This window comes from Macaca thibetana, chromosome 8 (genome assembly GCF_024542745.1).
Source record: "Macaca thibetana thibetana isolate TM-01 chromosome 8, ASM2454274v1, whole genome shotgun sequence".
Taxonomy (NCBI): Eukaryota; Metazoa; Chordata; class Mammalia; order Primates; family Cercopithecidae; genus Macaca; species Macaca thibetana.
Window position 1 is genome coordinate 97,183,409 of NC_065585.1, and position 19,588 is coordinate 97,202,996.

Consider the following 19,588-nt stretch of genomic DNA (forward strand, 5'->3'; position numbering starts at 1 on the left):
AGACTAATTCTACTACTAGAATTAGCCTTTGTGTATGTTTGGACAGTGGAGAAAGACTCTTGGATGAAGCTTACTAGATTCCTTTTGAAAATTTCGGACCACCTTTTCAGGTAGTCAAAATGGTTGACTACCTTTTCAAAAGGAATTTAGTAAGCTTGATGCAAGAATCTTTTTCCACTGTCCAAACACACACAAAGGCTAAGGCCCCTAATCATCACATCCACGATCTACCAGTGCATGTTCCTCATTAGGCTTTAATATTGAGCCAGGGCTGAGAAGAAACAATGTCAAATGGCCCTGGATATCATAAGGACTGACAATAACTGTTTTAGAGAGGAAACAAACAAAGGTTAAGAAGAGATGGGCAGCTGAGATTAAAAGGTTTATTTAAGACTCATGGACACAGAACTAATAATTAAGGGATGATTTAAATGAATTGAATGAGCACAGGTAAGAACAAACCTAAGGCATGGGCTATGGCATCAGTTATAAGGACATGCAAAAAAAAAAAAAAAAAAAAAGATACTCTGCACTCACAATCTTTCACATTACAATAAAAAAATTCAAATCATTGAAAAGGAACAATTCGAACTTTTCTACAACAGGAAGAAGCAAAGAGACTTCAGAAATAAAGCAAGTATGAGTGACAACAACCACCTTACGAAAATGTGATGCTAAGCAGATGGATGAACAGTCATTCCACCAACTCTGGCAGTATGTGGTGATACATAAAAGAAAAGCAGGTGAAATGGTTCCCTGTGTTGTTGACGAGGGAGCTGTCTTCCCTTCAGGCTCTTCAACTGTAGACAGGGATATGCCACTGTTACAGAGAAGGAATGTATGCCACCCTATCTCAATACAGAGAAAAGGAGGCAGAGTCAAGAATATCTCCCAACTGTTCAGCGGGAAGAAAAGTAAGGTTCACAAGCAGGGAGAAGAGCTGTATTCACCCAACAGGACACAGCAGGTGAGCACACAGCTGGGGAATCAATGTGTCACAGCTGACCAGCTTTTCAAAAGGAGTCTAGTAAGCTTGATCCAAGAGTCTTTCTTCACTATCCAAACACATGCAAAGCCTAATGCCCCTAATCATCACATCCATGATCTACTAGTGCATGTTCCTCGTTTGGCCTTAATCTGAACCATTCTCACCATCAGGAGTTTGGGATCTTTGTTTTTTTGTTTGTTTCTTTGAGATGGAGTCTCACTCTGTCACCCAGGCTGGAGTGCAGTGGTGCGATCTCAGCTCACTGCAAGCTCCACCTCCTGGATTCACACCATTCTCCTGTCTCAGCCTCCCCAGTAGCTGGGACTACAGGTGCCCACCACCATGCCTGGCTATTTTTTTATTTTTGTATTTTTAGTAAAGATGGGGTTTCATCGTGTTAGCCAGAATGGTCTCGATCTCTTGACCTTGTGATCCGCCCACCTCGGCCTCCCAAAGTGCTGGGATTACAGGCATGAGCCACCGTGCCTGGATGGGATCTTTATTTGTTTAATGCTCTGGACAAAGTAAAAAAATTTCCAACCACAGTATCAGCACCATTCAACACTGGCCCCAGCATTAGCGCAGTTTTCTGCAATATGTTTATTCCAGAGGAACTTCCATATCTCCATCATTTAGACAGTGGTGGTCATACTTCACATACAAATTTACACAAATGTTTCTTTTCCAAAGTAAATGGGCATCAACTCCTATTTGATGGCAGTGGTAGGGGTAGAGGTGGGGAATGAGGTGGCCAAAAGTATAGAAATAAAAATCACCTTCAAGCAAGCTTCCTCAGCAGCCAGATGGCAGACTCAGTACCAACACTGAGTGCTGATTTGTAAAGGAATAGCTTATCTTTGCTTAGTTCAAGTTTGTATTATTGTAGCAATGCTCTTTACCACTATTTTTTTAAGCATCTATGTTGCTGTTAAAGAGGGAGTGAGCTGCTTTTTACTGAGTACTTGTCATATGGGAAGCATCCCGCTGAGTACTTCACATACATCATCCCAATCAGTCCTCACCATCAGTCTGCATTATAGTATTATAATACCAGTTTCACGGACAAGGAAACACAATTTGCCCCAGTCTCCCTGCTAAATGTCCTGTCACCAGTGAACCCACACCAGTCTGATTCCAGACTTTTTGTCCTTTCCATTAAACCACCGGTCTCAATGCATTTTTAAAAGAAAAATGGTACCTGCATACACATTAGGAAACAAGAGACAGAATGCCCTCATTGCAGTTCTGTTGTTCTATGTAAATTTGGATATTGTCATCCCCTTGTGCATCAAGAAAACATTTATTATCCAAGCCTGTTCCTCCTCTGGCATCCCACCCACTCTACTCTGCTAAGTGAGCTTCTGCGCTCACTGTTCCCTACACCTCCTGCTCATGAAGTGACCCAGCAACTCCTCCCAAATCTGGGGCACAGGTTTTCTTTTTTTTTTTTTTTTTTTTTTTTTGAGACGGAGTCTGGCTCTGTCGCCCAGGCTGGAGTGCAGTGGCGCGATCTCGGCTCACTGCAAGCTCCGCCTCCCGGGTTCACGCCATTCTCCTGCCTCAGCCTCCCGAGTAGCTGGGACTACAGGCGCCCACAACCGCGCCCGGCTAATTTTCTGTATTTTTAGTAGAGACGGGGTTTCACCGTGGTCTCGATCTCCTGACCTTGTGATCCGCCCGCCTCGGCCTCCCAAAGTGCTGGGATTACAGGCGTGAGCCACCGCGCCCGGCCTGGGGCACAGGTTTTCAATGCCCACTTTATTAGACTTTGCAGTACTATGGGTCCCCTCCCACATGGAAGCACCATCCTGAGCGCTTGCCACCAGTTCTGGTTTCCTCTTGCTTCACCAGCCCAGCCTCCTCTATCTCCTCAGCGGTCTCCTCTTCTACCTGCTTTCCAATGCAAGAGGACCTTGGAGCTGAATGCCTGCATTTCTTCTTTCCTTTGTCTCTACTGTTTCCCTAAAGTGACCTCCTCCACAGCCCTGGTTGTAGACTCAGCTGTGACAGGACACTGCTGCCTTGCACTCACAGCCATTAGTGCCTTTGGAGCTTGGCACCATAAACAAACATAACCTGCTAACATCCACAAACAAAATGAATGAACATACAAAGATACATAGTGACCAGACACAAGCTGAGAGCCCCCAAACATTTATGTCCAATCTAAAACCTTCTGGGTGTAAGGTATGTATGTCCAGCTTTCTCACAGGACATCTGTTCTTGGATGTCTCATAGGAATCTCAAACTCAGTAGGCACAGACTGCATTCTCAAGCTTTCTTCCAGACCTGCTCTCACTGTAGTTTTTCTCATCTCAGCAAATGGGAACATCCTTCAACTAAATAACTCAAGCTGAGGCTCGCTCTCTGAATATTCCCTTCTACTTTGCTCCTCCCCCAACCAATCCATTATGAAGCCATCACACACATCCAGAACACGGACCTTTTCTCTAGCTCTGGCAAAGCCACAGGAGACTCAGGAACCCACCAGTCCTCTCTGACCTGGACTATGGCAGTAGCTGCTTCCTGGGTCTCTCTGCTTTCACTGGGCCCTGGCCCATGTGCCCATCCTACTAAACCCCTGATAGCTAAAGCTGATTTTCAAGCGGGTCAACCTCATTCTTGATCAGTGGGCAGCCACAGCAGACACTGCAGCTCCTGCACATGGTCCACTAGGCTGTGGCCGGTTTCCTGCCTGGGATCTCTTGCTGGCCCGCGCAGCATGGTCATGCTGGCATCTCCCTCCTGTCCAAGAGCTTTTCAAAGGTATTCTCTCTTCTGTGAGCAATTCTCTTTCATCTTCTCTTTACCTAACACCTAAAGAGTACTGCCTTAGAACACCATCTTTGAACCCTCTAAACTAAATTATGTACGTTCTCCTTTGTGCCCTATTTTTTTTCTCACCAGGGCACTTACTGCAACTTGTAATCATAAATGCATTTGTTGTAAATTATTTTGTGTGGAATCTCTCACTAGGACTATGCTCTAGGAACACAGAGACAATGTCTGGTTTTGTCAACCACTGCAGGCCCAGGACCTGGTCCAGGGCATGGTGGATTTTTTTTTCTTAGTGAAAAGAAGGAATAAATACACAACATGAAAATAAAGAAAAGGCCAAAAGACCAAAAACAGGAGTAAAACATCAAGGTATGGAAAAAGGAAAATGTGCTTTTTTTCTGAGTCCAGCTCAGTGAATTTCTCCAGCTTTTTGTCTGAAGACACAACTATTTAGCAAGTTCTGTCCTCTTGCAAAGGACTAACTCTCCACTTTAAAATATTTCTGCAATGAAGGGCAAGAAATAATTTGCATCTCTAAAGGATACAGATTACATTACTTGGTCAGGTATGGTGGCTCACGCCTGTAGTCCTAGTACTTTGGAAAGCCAAGGCAGGAGGATTGCTTGAGGTTACAAGTTTGAGATTAGCCTGGGCAACAGAGTGAGACCCTGTCTCTAAAAAAAAAAAAAAAAAAAAAAAATTAGCTGGGTGTGGTGGCACGTGCCTGTGGTTCCAACTACTTGGGGGCTGAGGTGGAAGGACTGCTTGAGCTCAGGAGGTTGAGGCTGCAATAAGCCATGATTGCTCCACTGCACTCCAGCCTAGGCAACAGAGCAAGACCATGTTTAAAAAACAAACAAACAAACAAAAAGTACTGGTCCCTAGGTTAAATATCTCAAGAAGAAAGGAAGAGAATGTTTTAGAAAGGGAGAAAGAAAGGTGATGTCTGCTGACAATCACCATGGGCTTGGAGTGAGGTAATATGGTCTGGACCTGCACCACCAGGACACAGAGAATCACTAAGGAATCATCACTTTCTCTCTTTGCCTCAGTTTTCGTTATAAATTACCTCGACGGCCAGTGCTCCCTTTCTCTTAAAAAAAAAAAAATGCCTATGGCTTTATTAGTCATGCATTAATCTAACGATCATTCAACATGTAGTGGATCTATAAAAAAGGTGCGTTTGGGCTTTGAACAGACTGCCTATTCTGTGGTTAGGGAGTGCCTTCTGCATCAGTTTTTTGTTACCTTTGATTTTAGTGATTTATAAAACTTAAGTTTGCGTTGGTTACTCTGACCTACAACACCTTGAGAAACCTCACAGAAATGTTTTCATTAACAGCTCAAGTTAAAGGAAGTCATCCAGAAGAACAATGGACAGGGGACTCTAACATATTATATTTCTGAAATGTAAAGTCTATTTCTGATAATGTTTCACAGTGCAGAGGACATGAACCTTTTGAGAGAATCTATCTGACCCTGAACAGGACTAGCTGCTTCAAAAAATTTTCTTTTAATTTCAAGGTTGGCACTAATTGAGCTGTCAGCTTTCAGAAGATAAGCTGTTACTGGTATCAGAAAAGTGACACTGCCTGAGAACTGGGAACAGACTGAGATTGACACCTATGATCAAGGTGCAAAGTAAACTTAGACAGAAATTAATTGCAGGGTTTTATCAGCAACCACCTGACTTGGGCTGGGAAGGGGCAACTACTGTGGCAAACAAATCTGCCATAAGATATCTTCGTTTCTTTTCACCCAGGTTTAATTTCTTCTCACACGGTAATTTCTGGACTTCACAGAAAATACACAGTAATCAAGGTTGTCTTTGAGTTTACTAATAGCTTGAAAGATCTCTGGGGTAGAGCAGATAATGACAAGAGCTCAAGAAAAGCCATTCTGAAAAACAAGGAGACCAGACTTAGAGCTGCCTTTAGTTGGAAGGGGTCACTGCTTATGCAATTTTCCTTCTGTGTGTGCTGGGCTGATGAGTCTGTACTAGCTAAGCCCAAGTTTGTCTATCCTGTGGGACCCACAGAGTGTTCCATATGTCATCTCTGATCAGGAAGCTGAAAGCAGGAATCACAGGCAGAAAATCTTCCAGGCTACACATCTGCATCTTCTAATAATGTTCGTGCTACATGTACATGTATAAAAAACTGCCTTAGAATGCATACTGCTGTGTCTTGAAGGCAGATACATTCTCTAAGTTTTTCTTTCTAAATATATTAGCAAACAATTAGTAGTGAATAAAGTACAGTTTTACTTCTATATTAATTTGATATATAAACTAGAGAGCCTGATCATTATCACAGCAAAATAATCTAGAAAATATTAATGATCAGATCTTCTTGTACCCAAAGACATCTCAGCAGCCCTGTCCTCAAACTCAAGGCCAACACTATGGCCCTTAGTTCAAAAGTTCATCTTTGTACACAGTCCAACCAAGTCTCCCCAGGGCAAGGCACCTGCACTTCTGCTGCCCTGGACAACTTGACCCTGGGTCAGCCTTAATCTAAACACGGCTTGGTTCTAACTCAATTTTCTCCCTTTTCTTTTCGAGACAGAGTCTTGCTCTGTCCCCAGGCTGGAATGCAGTGGCACGATCTCGGCTCACTGCAACCTCCACCTCCTGGGTTCAAGCGATTCTTCTGCCTCAGTCTCCAGAGTAGCTGGGACTACAGGTGCGCACCACCATGGCCGGCTAATTTTTGTATTTTTAGTAGAGACAGGGTTTCACCATGTTGGCCAGGGTGGTCTAGATCTCCCGACCTCGAGATCCGCCTGCCTCGGCCTCCCAAAGTGCTGGAATTACAGGCATGAGCCACTGCGCCCGGCCTCTCCCTTTTCTTTTAAACTCTAACACTCTACAACCATGTCATCTGGGATTCTATATCCCATTGCATTTTTCTTTGTGTCCACCTGTGTCAGCAGTGAGATCCTCCTTGAGGCTCCGTTTCCTCATCTGCAAAGTGGGAATAATATTACCTAGCTTCAATATTGTACAATCTCCGATGTGCTACAGAAAATGCATCACACAGAATGCATATTCATTAACTCTGAATAACTGGATGTTGTTTTCTTGTTTTTGAAGTTCATGCCTGGCCTTCTTTCAATCTACCACCAGCATATTCTCATTGGATATGTCACCACATGTATTCCAAAGTACAACTCCAAAGCATTCACAATGCCACTCACATTGGTAGCATTTCACCAGATTTTAGCTTCTAGTTTTTCTCTCTTTGCTAAACAAGTAAAACCACCACCACTGGAGGACCTAGAGGGACAGCCTTCATAACGTGCATTGGCTGTGATTAGTCAGAGGAAGCAACCACACCATCAGTTTCGTCGTTCCTTCTTGTCAGGGTGATTCAGTTCCCCACTGTCTCTGTTTCCTCGTCCCCTTGGAGTGTGTGGTCTGTGTGCTGAAATGAGGAAGCTCTACCAAGTTCCTCATTGCCAAGGTAACTAGTATTCCCTTCTTTAAAACCTAACACTGGATGTGTCATTAAAAAGGCCAAGCAAAACAAAAACACAAAACAAAAACCTATGTCTGATGGGTAGCTGTCTTAGAAAATTCTATATAAATTTACCACAGATTTAGGGCACAGGGTGCAAGACTGGTCTATATTTATAAGCCATGATAAAGACCTTAAAACTGATTTCATGGATTTCACAAACATGCATATTCCAAAAAAGAATCATTTTTTTTTCCTGTAATTCCAAAAGAAACATTCTCCAACTCTAGACCTCAAGGTGACTTTCTGAAATTCATAGTATTTTCAAATAAAGTGCCTCCACTTGAAGATTATTCATAATTCACATAGGAGCGTAGGTATCCTGTTTCTCTCTCTGGCATCAGAAGGCAGTGTTACGACACGATGATTGCTTTGTCTTTATGTTAGAGATGTGGTCTTGCCATCTTGCTTTGTCCAGGGTGGTCTCAAACTCCTAGGCTCAAGTGACCTGCCTGCCTAGGGCTCCTCCCAAAGTGCTGGGATTATAGGTGTTAGCAACCATGCCCGGCCAGGATGATTGTTAATTACTGTTTCTTCAGTATGTGTTTTCTTATTAATAGTTAAACAAAACTGATGAAGTAGCATCTACACTTTTAATTTCTATTCTGTTGGAAATCCATCTTACTTCCTTGAGGGCAATTATCATTGCCAGAGATAACTTCAAAAGGCTATGCCAGGCTGGGCGTGGTGGTTCACGCCAGTAATATCAGCACTTTGGGGGGCTGAGGCGGGTGGATCACTTGAGGCCAGGAACTTGAGACCAGCCTGGCCAACGTAGCAAAACCTTGTCTCTACTAAAAATACAAAAATTAGCCAGGCATGGTGGTGCATGCCTGTAATCCCAGCTACTTGGGCACGAGAATCTCTTGAACTCCAGAGGTGGACGTTGCAAAAAGAAAAAAAGACTATGCTGAGGCTCTGATGTAAACAAACAAACCTCTCTGTCAGTCATGCGTCTACAGCTATCTGTAAGAACCAACACCAGGAAGGGCCTAAATCTGAGTAAAGACAACATCACTTCTACTACATTTGTCTGCACTTAACTGCATTGGATGATGCAGACAGACAACATTTACATCATTGCAGAAAGTTCTATTAGGCAGTTCTGATACAGATGGTTTGATACAGTACTCTCTGAAAGCCACAGGTTTACCAATTGCCATTACTTACTCAGGTTTTCAAGACATATAAAACTGGATGTTGCAATGGTCTTTTGAGGTATGACAACCACATGTCTTGGCTTTGCCAGAACAAAACCAATATTTCTTGCATTTGTATGACTTTCAAGAACATGAACCATTAAAGGTAAAAGAAAATGCAGTAAATTTAATTTTTAATAGGACTTTAAAATTAAATAGATAGATAAAATCCTTTATCATACCATGTAGCCCAAATTTTGATGCAAGGAAAAACAAAAACAGTGCACGTATATGGTGAATGCAGCTAAGAACGTGCTCTGGGAAGAGCCTCCACTTTCTAGAGCACTCTGTCTAAGTGACTCTTCACCCCTGCCCCACACCAGCATCTTGGCACTCACCGAGTTCCAGCTGGGTCTGTGTGTCCTGAGCTGGCCCGCTGCTGACCCCTGGTGCTGTCTCTGCTGGGAAGAGAATACACTCTTTGCACCACCACTCGGACCCCAGCTCCTGGCCATGAGGCAGCTCCCTGGCTTTCCACCACGTCCAGGAGAGAATCCCTTAGGGGAGTGCCGGCTGGGATGTGCTGTTTTGCTTCTTTGTGCCCGTGGGTCGAGGTTGTCCCTGTGGTGGCTACACCACTACACACAACCTGGCCGAGATACATAAAGGGAACAGTTTCAAGACTCACAAAGTTTCAGGTTTGGCTAACAACAAGCAACATGCTGCACACCAAATAATGACATCCTTAAGCAGCCCCCCAGTGGATCTGCACTACACTGAAGTGATGATGAAGATGAAAACAAAGGAACTTGTGGTGTGGGGCTCTGGGCCTGCCAGGTGGCTAAGATTGCAAGCTGAAGGCCAGTGAAAGAACAAGGAGCACAGCAGGATGTCTGCTATACCAGGCAGGTCTTTGAAAACACACAGAAAGTTTTGCTAATAAAATTCATGATAATTCAAGAAATTTTTCTCTTTTGAGGTAAGAATTCCAACAGAACAAACCAAAAATGAAGATAAAAGAATGACTAGGGATACTACAAATGCTTCATTTTATTAAGTTCTTGTATGTGCAATCTCCGAGGCTAAGCATTTTACATACTCACATATTCTCCCAACAACCCCTTACATAATATCACCTGTCATAATAAAACACCACCACTTCCAGAGTGCTTCCTATATATTCCAGGCTTTTAAATTTACATATTAAACATGCTTATCCTCACACAACCACCCAAGAAGATAGATAATATCACACCTCCATTTTACAGATAAGAAAACTGAGACACAGAGACCACGGATCTTGCCCGAGATGATCCAGCAGGAAGTGGCTGAGTTAGGATTTGAACCAGGTTATCTGGTTCCAAAGTTCACACGTTTAACCATTATGCTACAAGTAGTTTCATTATCACTGTTATAGGCCAAAAATGTATCTCATGGGATTAATATTACATAGCTGTTTAAAACTATATGTTAAAACAGTAATGTGCTTTGGGCCATATTTTTTATCTGTTGTAATTAAATTGATTAGAGAGTCTTCCTTTTTGCATAATCCTCTCCAGATACTTCTTTTGATAGTCAAAGAGAGATTTTGCTTGACTAGCTGGTACAAAACAGGCTGAAAGTTTGTCTACTTTTCTTTCGTATTCCTCCTCCCTTGATCTGTCAGTCTCAGGAAGCATTCTGCTTAGCGACAACTTATATAACCCAGAGACCTTGAGGCCAGTGCACTGGGAGCCACACGAACATTCAGTGCTTAGGGTGGTCTCAGGGGCGCCCACAGCAAGTGAATTTTAGTAGTTCCCTAAATTCATCTTGGCAAATGATCATGGCTTAGGACAAGTAAAATTGCAAAAAACAACTCCAGCATATAATCTCAAGCTTATGCAGTTCTTTTTATCCCAAGGGATAATAGATATTGTGGAAAAGAAAAATATGATTTTTTAAATAAATAAAGGAGGGTTTTAAAAAATTCTTAGACATTACAAGAATAGAGAAAATGAACGTTGTCAAATACCAGCATGCACTGTATGATGATGTTTCTGTCAACAATGGACAGCATGTTTGACCGTGGTCTCATAAAACTATGATGGAGATGAAAAATTCCTGTTGCCTAGTGATGTATGCACGTTTGTGGTGATGCTGGTGTAAACAAAAGTAGTGTGTTGCCAGTTGCATAAAAGTCTAGCACATCCTGTTATGTATAGTACCTAATATTTGATAATAATAAACAATGTTACCGGCTTATGTATTTACTGTACTATACTTTTAATTGTTATTTTAGAGTGTTCTACATGTTAAAAAACAAGTTATGTGTAAAACATCCTCAGGCAGGTCCTTCAGAAGGTATCTAGAAGAAGGCATTGTTATCCAAGGAGATGACAGCTTCATGCACATTACTGTCCCTCTACATTCCAGTGGGACAAGATGTGGAGGTGGAAGATGGTGATATTGATGGTCCTGACCCTGTGAAGACCTAGGCTACTGTGTGTGTTTGTATTTTAGTTTACAACAAAGAAGTTTTAAAAGTAAAAAGAAATAAAAAATAAAAACAGAAAAAAGGATATAAAGAAAAAATATTTTTGAATAGCTATTTGTATTTGTGTTGTAAGCTAAGTGCTGCTATAAAGAGTAAAAAAGTTAATGAAAAATTTAAAGTTTATAAAGTTAGAAAGTTACAGTAAATTAAGGTTAAATTATTTATTACTGAAGAAAAAATTTAATTTAGTGTAGTGCAAGTGTTCAGTGTTTATAAAGTCTACAGTAGTGTCTGAGGCCTTCACATGCACTCCGCACTCACTCACTGACTCACCCAGAGCAACTTCCAGTTCTATAGTCTCCATTTATGGTAAATGCCCTATACAGGTGCACCATTTTTTATCTTTTGGACTGTATTTTTACTATCCTTTTTCTATGTTTAGATATGTTTACATACACAAGTACTTACCATTGTGTTACAATTGCCTACAGTGTTCAGTAAAGTAACATGCTGTGCAGGTTTGTGGCCTGGGAGCAATCAGCCATACCATATACCCTAAGTGTGCAGTACGCTGGAACATCTAGGTTTGTGTAAGTGCACTCTTATGATGGTCACACAATGACAAAATCACCTAATGACAAATTTCTCAGAACATATCCCCGTTAAGTGATGCATGACTCTGTTTTAATAAATTAGAATAAAGATTAAAGATACATAATTAGAAAGATGAAATACTGTAAAAAGAGCACCACTAAATGCTGAACTGAACTATAATATATTCAGGCATAACAATAAGTTCCTGCAGCATATATACTTGTGGTGGGATTTTTGGAGGGACACAAAAGGTAAACACCTTCACTTACACTGAAGCCCTTCCAAATCCAGTCACTAACATATTACAAGCATAAAACCTTTAAGTCAATAGGACTTTACCTGGATTTCAGGTGAATTATTTGTTAGACCCTTAATTACAAACATCTGGGCCAAAGAGATGCTTCTTCTTGGAAGGGGTATGTCCGGATAGTACACATCACAAGTTTTTTTTGAATCTTCTTTGGCAACAACTTTCTCACAAAAGTAAGTATTCAGAATAACAGGGCAACTTCCATTTGGAATAATCAGTTTTTGCCTGGAAAAGAGAAAGACATGCAACAGTTTCTTTGCAATATTGGGGTCCCCTCATGTTCTTGCTAAATCAGGAATGCAAAGAGCAATGACTCGCCTGCTATGGACAGCTAGAGCCAAGCCCACCCACAGAGGCACAGCTATCCTTCATGCTCCAGCATGGCCGCCAGTAGTCTGACTTCACTGTTCTAGTGAAAGCCCTGTGTCAGGAAGGGATGGAAGAAGGCTAAGTCCCTGGGCTTGGACTTCCTTGTGCCCTCCCAGTACAGCCTCAAGACCCCTCAGGGGGAAATACAGAGGATGAACAAAAACTGTCAACAGCCTCAAAAAAGTGCCCAAACAATGAAATAAAATGTACAAATAAAACCTTCAGACATTTTGACAGCTCTAATCTTTCAAAGAACATACCATTAAATGTCAAAGGAGCATCTACCTTTGCTATCAAACTGACTATAGTTGCTGAATACCTCATATTTAAGTATTAATGAAAAGGAGTCAGGAAATAGAGCAGACAAAATTCTCCTGGTTCTTCTCAGTCCTTGGACAAGAGAAAACACTTTAATGCCTATTCCTTAAAACATGGTGCTGCTTAGTATTAAGAGAAATTTGGGACTTCTGATTCTGGGAGGATAGAGTATCACACTTTTCCCTATTCCTCTCATTAAGAACAACTACAATGGCTGACATTATATGTAAAGTAAACATAAGAAGACACCGAGAGGTGGAGAGAAGAGGCAGACAGGCTAAAACCTAGAGACTTTAGGAATGAGGCAGTGGCAAGTTCCTGGGTTTTCTTTCTTTTCTTTCCTTCCTTCCTTTCTTTTTTTTTTTTTGAGACATGGTCTCACTCTGTTATTCAGGCTGGAATGCAGTGGTGTAGTCTCGGCTCACTGAAACCTCTGCCTTCCATTCAAACGATTCCCGTGCCTCAGCTTCCTGAGTAGCTGGAATAACTGGCATGAACCACCAAGCCTAGTTAATTTTTTAATTTTTTAGTAGAGAGAAGGTTTTGCCATGTTGGCCAGGTTGGTCTCAAACTCCTGACTTCAAGTGATCCATCCGCCCTGGCATCCCAAAGTGCTAGGATTACAGGTGTGAGCCACTGTGCCCAGCTCTGGGTTTTCTTTTTGCCTCGTATATCTCAGGTTTTGAGTTGAAGGAGCCAGCAACCCAGAAACAGCAACAGGTGCTGACAAAAAGCTCTACCAAAGCCTGCTCTCTTTAACCAAGGACCAAGGAACGGGCAGCCTAGAAAGGCAGAAAACTCTTAGATGGTAACTGCTCTACTCTAGGTAAACATCATGGAAAACCTATGACTTGTCCCCATGCATGCTAGCACAGGCCAAGTGAGGACCTGGACTTCCCCCCTCATTGGGCTGTAATGAGAGACCCCAATATCCCAGCTGGGGTATGAGAGAAGGTGGGGCCAAGGAGATGACTTTCTTTTCTTTTTTTTTTTGAGATGGAGTCTTGCTCTGTCGCCCAGCTGGGGGCACGATCTCAGCTCACTGCAACCTCGGCCTCCCGAGTTCAAGCGATTCTCCCACCTCAGCCTCCCAAGTAGCTGGGACTACAGGTGCCCACTATCATGTCCAGCTAATTCTTACATTTTTGTACAGATGGAGTTTCATCATGGTGACCAGGCTGGTCTCAAACTCCTGACCTCAGGTGATTTGCCCACCTCGGCCTCCCAAAGTGCTGGGATTACAGGTGTGAGCTACCGTGCCTGGAGGACTTTCATCCCCTACAGGCCTGCAATGAGTACTCCCCTCATTGTGACAGTGGAGAGACTACCTGGGGGCCTGGACTTCAACTCCTCCTGACAGTAGTAACCAAGCACCACTCCCTATCCCTCTGGGGTGGTGCCAGAGGAAGCGTGGCAGAGAATCAGGATTTTTACCACTGCTCAGTGGTGCTGAGGCCACCCTTCCCTCCTACCCCTCCTACCCCTCAGCAGAAGGCATGTGAGAAACAGCAACAAGGCTTCCCTGGCCTTCCCAGCCAGGGTGGTGTCAGCAGAGGCTTAGCAGGGAGCTGGAACTCATACCCCTGCCCATCAGGAACAAGGAGTCTCTCCCTCTCTCAAGTGTCAACTGAGGAATCTGGACTTCCCTCTCCACCTGGCAGTAACAACCCCACTCCACTCCTCACTTTCTCCTACCAGAGCAGTGTCAGATGAAGCTACCTAAAAGAGGTTTAAATAAGATCCAGAGTCTCAAAACATAATACTCCAAATGTCCAAGTTTCTATCAAAAATCACTTGTTATAATAGGAACCATGAAAAATCTCAACTTGAATGAATAAAGACAATTAACAGATGTCAATGTTGACATAACATAAAGGTTAGACTATCTGGCAAAATTCTAAAGCAGCCATTTAAAAATGCTTTAATAAGCATCTCGATGCACTTGAGACAAATAAAAAAAAGTATCTCAGCAAATAAACAGAATAATTATTTCTTAAAAATGGAAGTTTCAGAACTAAAAAAAATAGTGAAAATAAAAGAATAGGTTCAACAGCAGAAGGGAGAAGGAAGAGAAAAGAATCAATAAACTTGAAGACAAAAATAATAAAAATTACCCATTATAAATAATAAAGCGAAAATAGACTTAAAAAAAAAAATCTGGTTGGGCATGGTGGCTCACGCCTGTAAACCCAGCACTTTGGGAGGCCAAGGCAGGCGGATCACCTGAGGTCGGGAGTTTGAGACCAGCCTGACCAACATGGAGAAACCCCCCTCTACTAAAAATACAAAATTAGCCGGGTGTGGTGGTGCATGGCTGTAATCCCAGCTACTCGGGAGGCCAAGGCAGGAGAATCGCTTGAACCCGGGAGATGGAGGTTGCGGTAAGCCAAGATCGCACCATTGCACTCCAACCCAGGCAACAAGAGCAAAACTCCGCTTCAAAAAACAAACAAACAAAAAACCCCCAACAGAACCAAGGACCTGTGGGAAGAAAGAAATAGAAATGGAAGGCTACAGATAAAGTAATACAGGTAAATACAAGAAGCTTTCCTACTCCTCTTGAGTTTTCTAAATTTTTATTCTCATAAAAATTATAACACTGTCTGAGGTGGTTCTAAATGCATGCAGAGAAAACATTAAAGACAATCATATTATAAATAGGGAGGGAAAGGGGATATAAAGGGAGGTATGGTTTCTATACTTCACAGAAACTGGTAAAGTGTTGACCTAGTAGACTGTGCTAAGTTACGTGTATGTAATACCTAGAGCAAGCAATAAAATATCTATAAAAAGAGAAACACACCAAAACATTATAAATGAAATCCTAAAAAAAATTAATGTTCAAGTAACCCACATGAAATCAGGAAAAATAAAATAAATAAAAACAGAGAACAAAGAAAACAAAAAGTAAAAAGGTACACTTAAGTCCTAATGTATCAATAATTACACTGAGGATAAATGGTCTAAATAAACCAATTAAAAGACAAAGATTGGCAGGGTAAATTTATGATCCATCTACATGCCGTCTACAAGAAACTCACTTCAAATATAGAGATATAGGTAGGATAAAAGTAAAAAATGGGAAAAGATTCATCATGTAAACATTGATTAAAATATAGTGGGGGTGCTATATTAATATCAGATGAAGTAGATTTCGGAGCACAGAAAACCCCAAATATAGAAAGGCACATTACATAATGAAACAAAGATCAATCCACCTTGAAGACATAGCAATCCTAAATGTATCTACAACAAAGAACATAGATTCAAAATACATGAAGCAAAAACTGATAAAACTCAAAGAATAGACAAATCCTCAATTAGAACTGCAGACATCAATATCCCTCTCTCAACATTTGATGGAACTAGAGAGAATATCAGAAAGAATACAGAAGAGTACACCACCACCATCAATAAACAGGTTCTAGTTGACATCATAAAACACTCCACCAAACAACAGTAGAATACTATTTTTTTCAGGTGCCCACAAAATGCATGTGTCATAAGACACATCTAAACAAATTTAGAAGAACTGAAATCATATAGAGTACATTCTCTAATCACAGTAGAATCAAACTGAAAATCAATAACAGAACGATAACATGAAATTCTCCAAACACTTTGAAACTAAACAACATATTTCTAAGTAATCCAAGGGTCAAAGAGGAAGTCTCAATGAAAACCTAAAAACACTGAACTAAATGAAAATACAAATTTAACCTATCAAAGTTGTGAGAAACAGCTGAAGTGATACTGAGAGGAAATTTTACAGAACTTAAAGCTTACATTAAAAAAGAAAAAAGTCTCAAATCAACAATTTTTCTTACCTCAAAAACCTAGAAAAAAGTAAAGCAAAATAAACTCAGAGCAAGTGAAAAGAAATACTTTTTTTTGTGTGTGTGTGACAGAGTCTTGCTCTGTCACCTAGGCTGGAGTGCAGTGGTGCGATCTCGGCTCACTGCAATCTCTGCTGCCTCAGCCTCCTGAGTAGCTGGGATTACAGGTGCCCACCACCATGCCTGGCTAATTTTTATATTCTTAAAGTAGAGACCAGGTTTCATTCACCATGTTGGCCAGGATGGTCTCAAACTCCTGACCTCAGGTGATCCACCCACCCCAGCCTCTCAAAGTGCTGGGATTACAGGCATGAGTCACCGTACCCAGCCGGAAATAATTAAAGAGCAGAAATAAATAAAATTGAACAGAAAAACAACAGAGAAAAAAAACAATGCAATAGAGTTATTTGAAAAGATCAATATATTGACTAAAAAATGAAAAAAGGGAGAAGATACAAATTACCAATATCAAGAATAAGATGGAGGCTGTCACTACGGGCCCTGTACACATCACAAGGCTAGGTGAAGGACTACTATGGACAAGTCTACATACATACATTCTCAGAACTTAGATGAAATGGACAAATTTCTCAAAAGGAAACAAAAATAACTACCACAATTCATGCAATATGAAACAGATTATTTGAACAGCCTATAAATATTAAGGAAAATAAATATGTAATTTTTTATTTTTTTGAGACGGTGTCATGCTCTGTTGCCCAGGCTGGAGCACAGTGGTGTGATCTCGGTTCACTGCAACCTCTGCCTGCTGGGTTCAAGCAATTCTCTTGCCTCAGCCTCCCGAGTAGCTGGGACTACAGGCATGCACCACCATCCCTGGCTAATTTTTTGCATTTTTAGTAGAGACGGGGTTTCACCATGCTGGCCAGGCTGGTCTCAAACTCCTGACCTCGCGACCCGCCGCCCTTGGCCTCCCAAAGTGCTGGGATTATAGGTGTGAGCCACCATACCCAGCCAAATTTATAATTTTAAAACTCCCAAAAGTGGTATCTCCGGGTCCAGATACTTTCACTGGAGAATTCTAACAAATGGGAAAAGAAGAACTAGCACCAATTCTACACACTGTCTTCCAGAAAACAGAAGAGGAGGAAACTCTTCCAATCCCTTTTATAAAGCATGTATTACTCTGATACTAAAACCAAAGACAGGACAAACAAACAAACAAAAAAAAACTATAAACCAATATACCTCAATAACATAGACACAAAATTCTTTAACAATATGTTAGCAAATAGAATTCAGCAATATATAAAAGAAGTTATGCAATATGACCAAGTGGTGTTAATTCCAGGCAAGATGGCCTTGTTTGGTATTTGAAAATCACCTTCACCAAGTTGAAGGCTGAAGGAGAAAAATCAGTTGATTACATTAATCAATGTGGAAAAATCACTTGACATAATTCAATGCCCATCCTTAATAACAATTTTTAAAAACCTCTAAAAATTAGAAAGAGAACTTCCTCAGCTTAATAAACAACATCAACAGAAACCCCAGAGCTAGCATTACAATTAATGATGAAAGAGTAGATGCTTGCCACCTAAGATGGAAAACAAGGCAAAAATTTCCTCTCTCATAACTTTGATTCAACATAGTACCAGAAGTTCCAGCTAGTGCACAGTAAGACAAGATAGGTGGGGAAAGGCATACAGATTAAAAAGAAATGAAAATGTCCTTATTTGCAGGTGACATAATTGCTATAAAGCATATGTCTAGGAATATACAAAATAACTCCTAGAACTATTAAGCAAGGTTGAAGAAACCAACACATACAAAAATTAGGTGTATTTGTACATATTATCAACGAATTCATGGACGCCAATGAAAAATATACCATTTAAAATTGTAAAACTAAAAAAAGAGACCAAAATAACCCATGTCAGTGTGAATCTCACAAAACATGTAATGACAGATAATTGGACAGAAATTAGATACTGACCATTGTTAATTGGTGTTTTTTCTTAATATAGGGAAATCTTAAAGACTGGAAAACTCATGAACATAAAATGACCAGTGGGATGATTGAGAGGAATGTTGTTTTAGATTGATTAATGTCATACAATTCCTATTTTTTCTTTAAAATTTTTATTTTTAGATAATTGTAGATTTACATTCAGTTGTACAAAATAACACAGATCAACTTCCTTCTTTCTCCTTTCCCTACCCCCACCCCTACCCCCACCACACAACCTAAACCCCTGACAACCACTGTCTTATTTTCTGTTGCTTATAACAGAATATCTGAAACTGGGTAACTTACAAAGAAGAGGAAGTTATTTCTTACACTTATGGAGGTCAAGGGGTTGCATCTGGTGAGGGCCTTCTTGCTGGTGGAGACTCTGCAGAATCTTGAGATGGCACCACTATTACATGGCAAGAGAGAGGAGCATGCTAGCTCAGGTCTCTCTACCTCTTATAAAACCACCAATCCCACTCCCATGATAACCCATTAGTCCATTAATTCATGAGTGGATTAATCCATTCATGAGAGCAGAGCCCTCATGACCCAGTCATCTCTTTAAGGCCCCACCTCTCAATACTGCCACATTGGGGATTAAGCTTCAACATAAGTTTTGGAGGGGCACATATTCAAACTATAGCAACCAAAATACGCTCTCCACTTCTTTAGGTATTGGCTTTTTTCACTTAGCATCATTCTCTGGAGATTAATCCAGTCATTGTCTGTTTCAATAGTTTATTTTTATTGAATAGTATTCCATGATATGGATTTAACATTCTGTTTAACCATTCACCCATTGATAGACATTTAGGTTGTTGCCAGTTTGGGACTACTATTAATAAAGCTGCTAACATTCATATGTAGGTCTTCATATGAACATAAGTTTTCATTTCTCTGAGATAAATGCCCAGGAGTACAAATGTTAGGTTGTTTGGTAGTTGTGTACTTAGTTTTTTGTTTTTTTTCCAAAAGCAAAAAACTTTCAAACTTTTCCAGAGTAGTTATGTAATTTTACATCTCTGCAACCAGTATATGAGGAATGTAGTTTCTCCACATCCTTGCCAGCATTCAATGTTGATATTATGTTTTGTTTTAGCCATTTTGCCTTACTGTGGGGTTTAATGTGCATTTTCTTAATGGCTAATGATGTAGAACATCTTTCCTTGTGCTAATGTGCCATTTATATAACTCTTCAATGAAACGTCTGTTCATGCCTGTTGCTTGTTTCTTAATTGGATTGTTCATTTTTTATACTGTGTGTTTTTCAGAATTCTGTATGTTCTA

The 19,588-nt window shown here is 40.9% G+C and overlaps 1 protein-coding gene across 9 annotated transcripts in view; it reads right to left on the reverse strand.

Moving 5' to 3' along the window:
* The window catches only part of SPIDR (scaffold protein involved in DNA repair), a 480,217-nt gene that overhangs the window by 137,385 nt on the left and 323,244 nt on the right, over window positions 1-19,588 (reverse strand). For all 9 annotated transcript variants that reach the window (XM_050800368.1, XM_050800369.1, XM_050800370.1 and 6 more), the window contains 2 exons: window positions 11,833-12,028; window positions 8,822-9,072 (listed from right to left, as the gene is read on the reverse strand). In XM_050800368.1, the coding sequence (XP_050656325.1) occupies window positions 8,822-9,072; window positions 11,833-12,028 (447 nt within the window). The remainder of the gene's footprint in view (window positions 1-8,821; window positions 9,073-11,832; window positions 12,029-19,588) is intronic.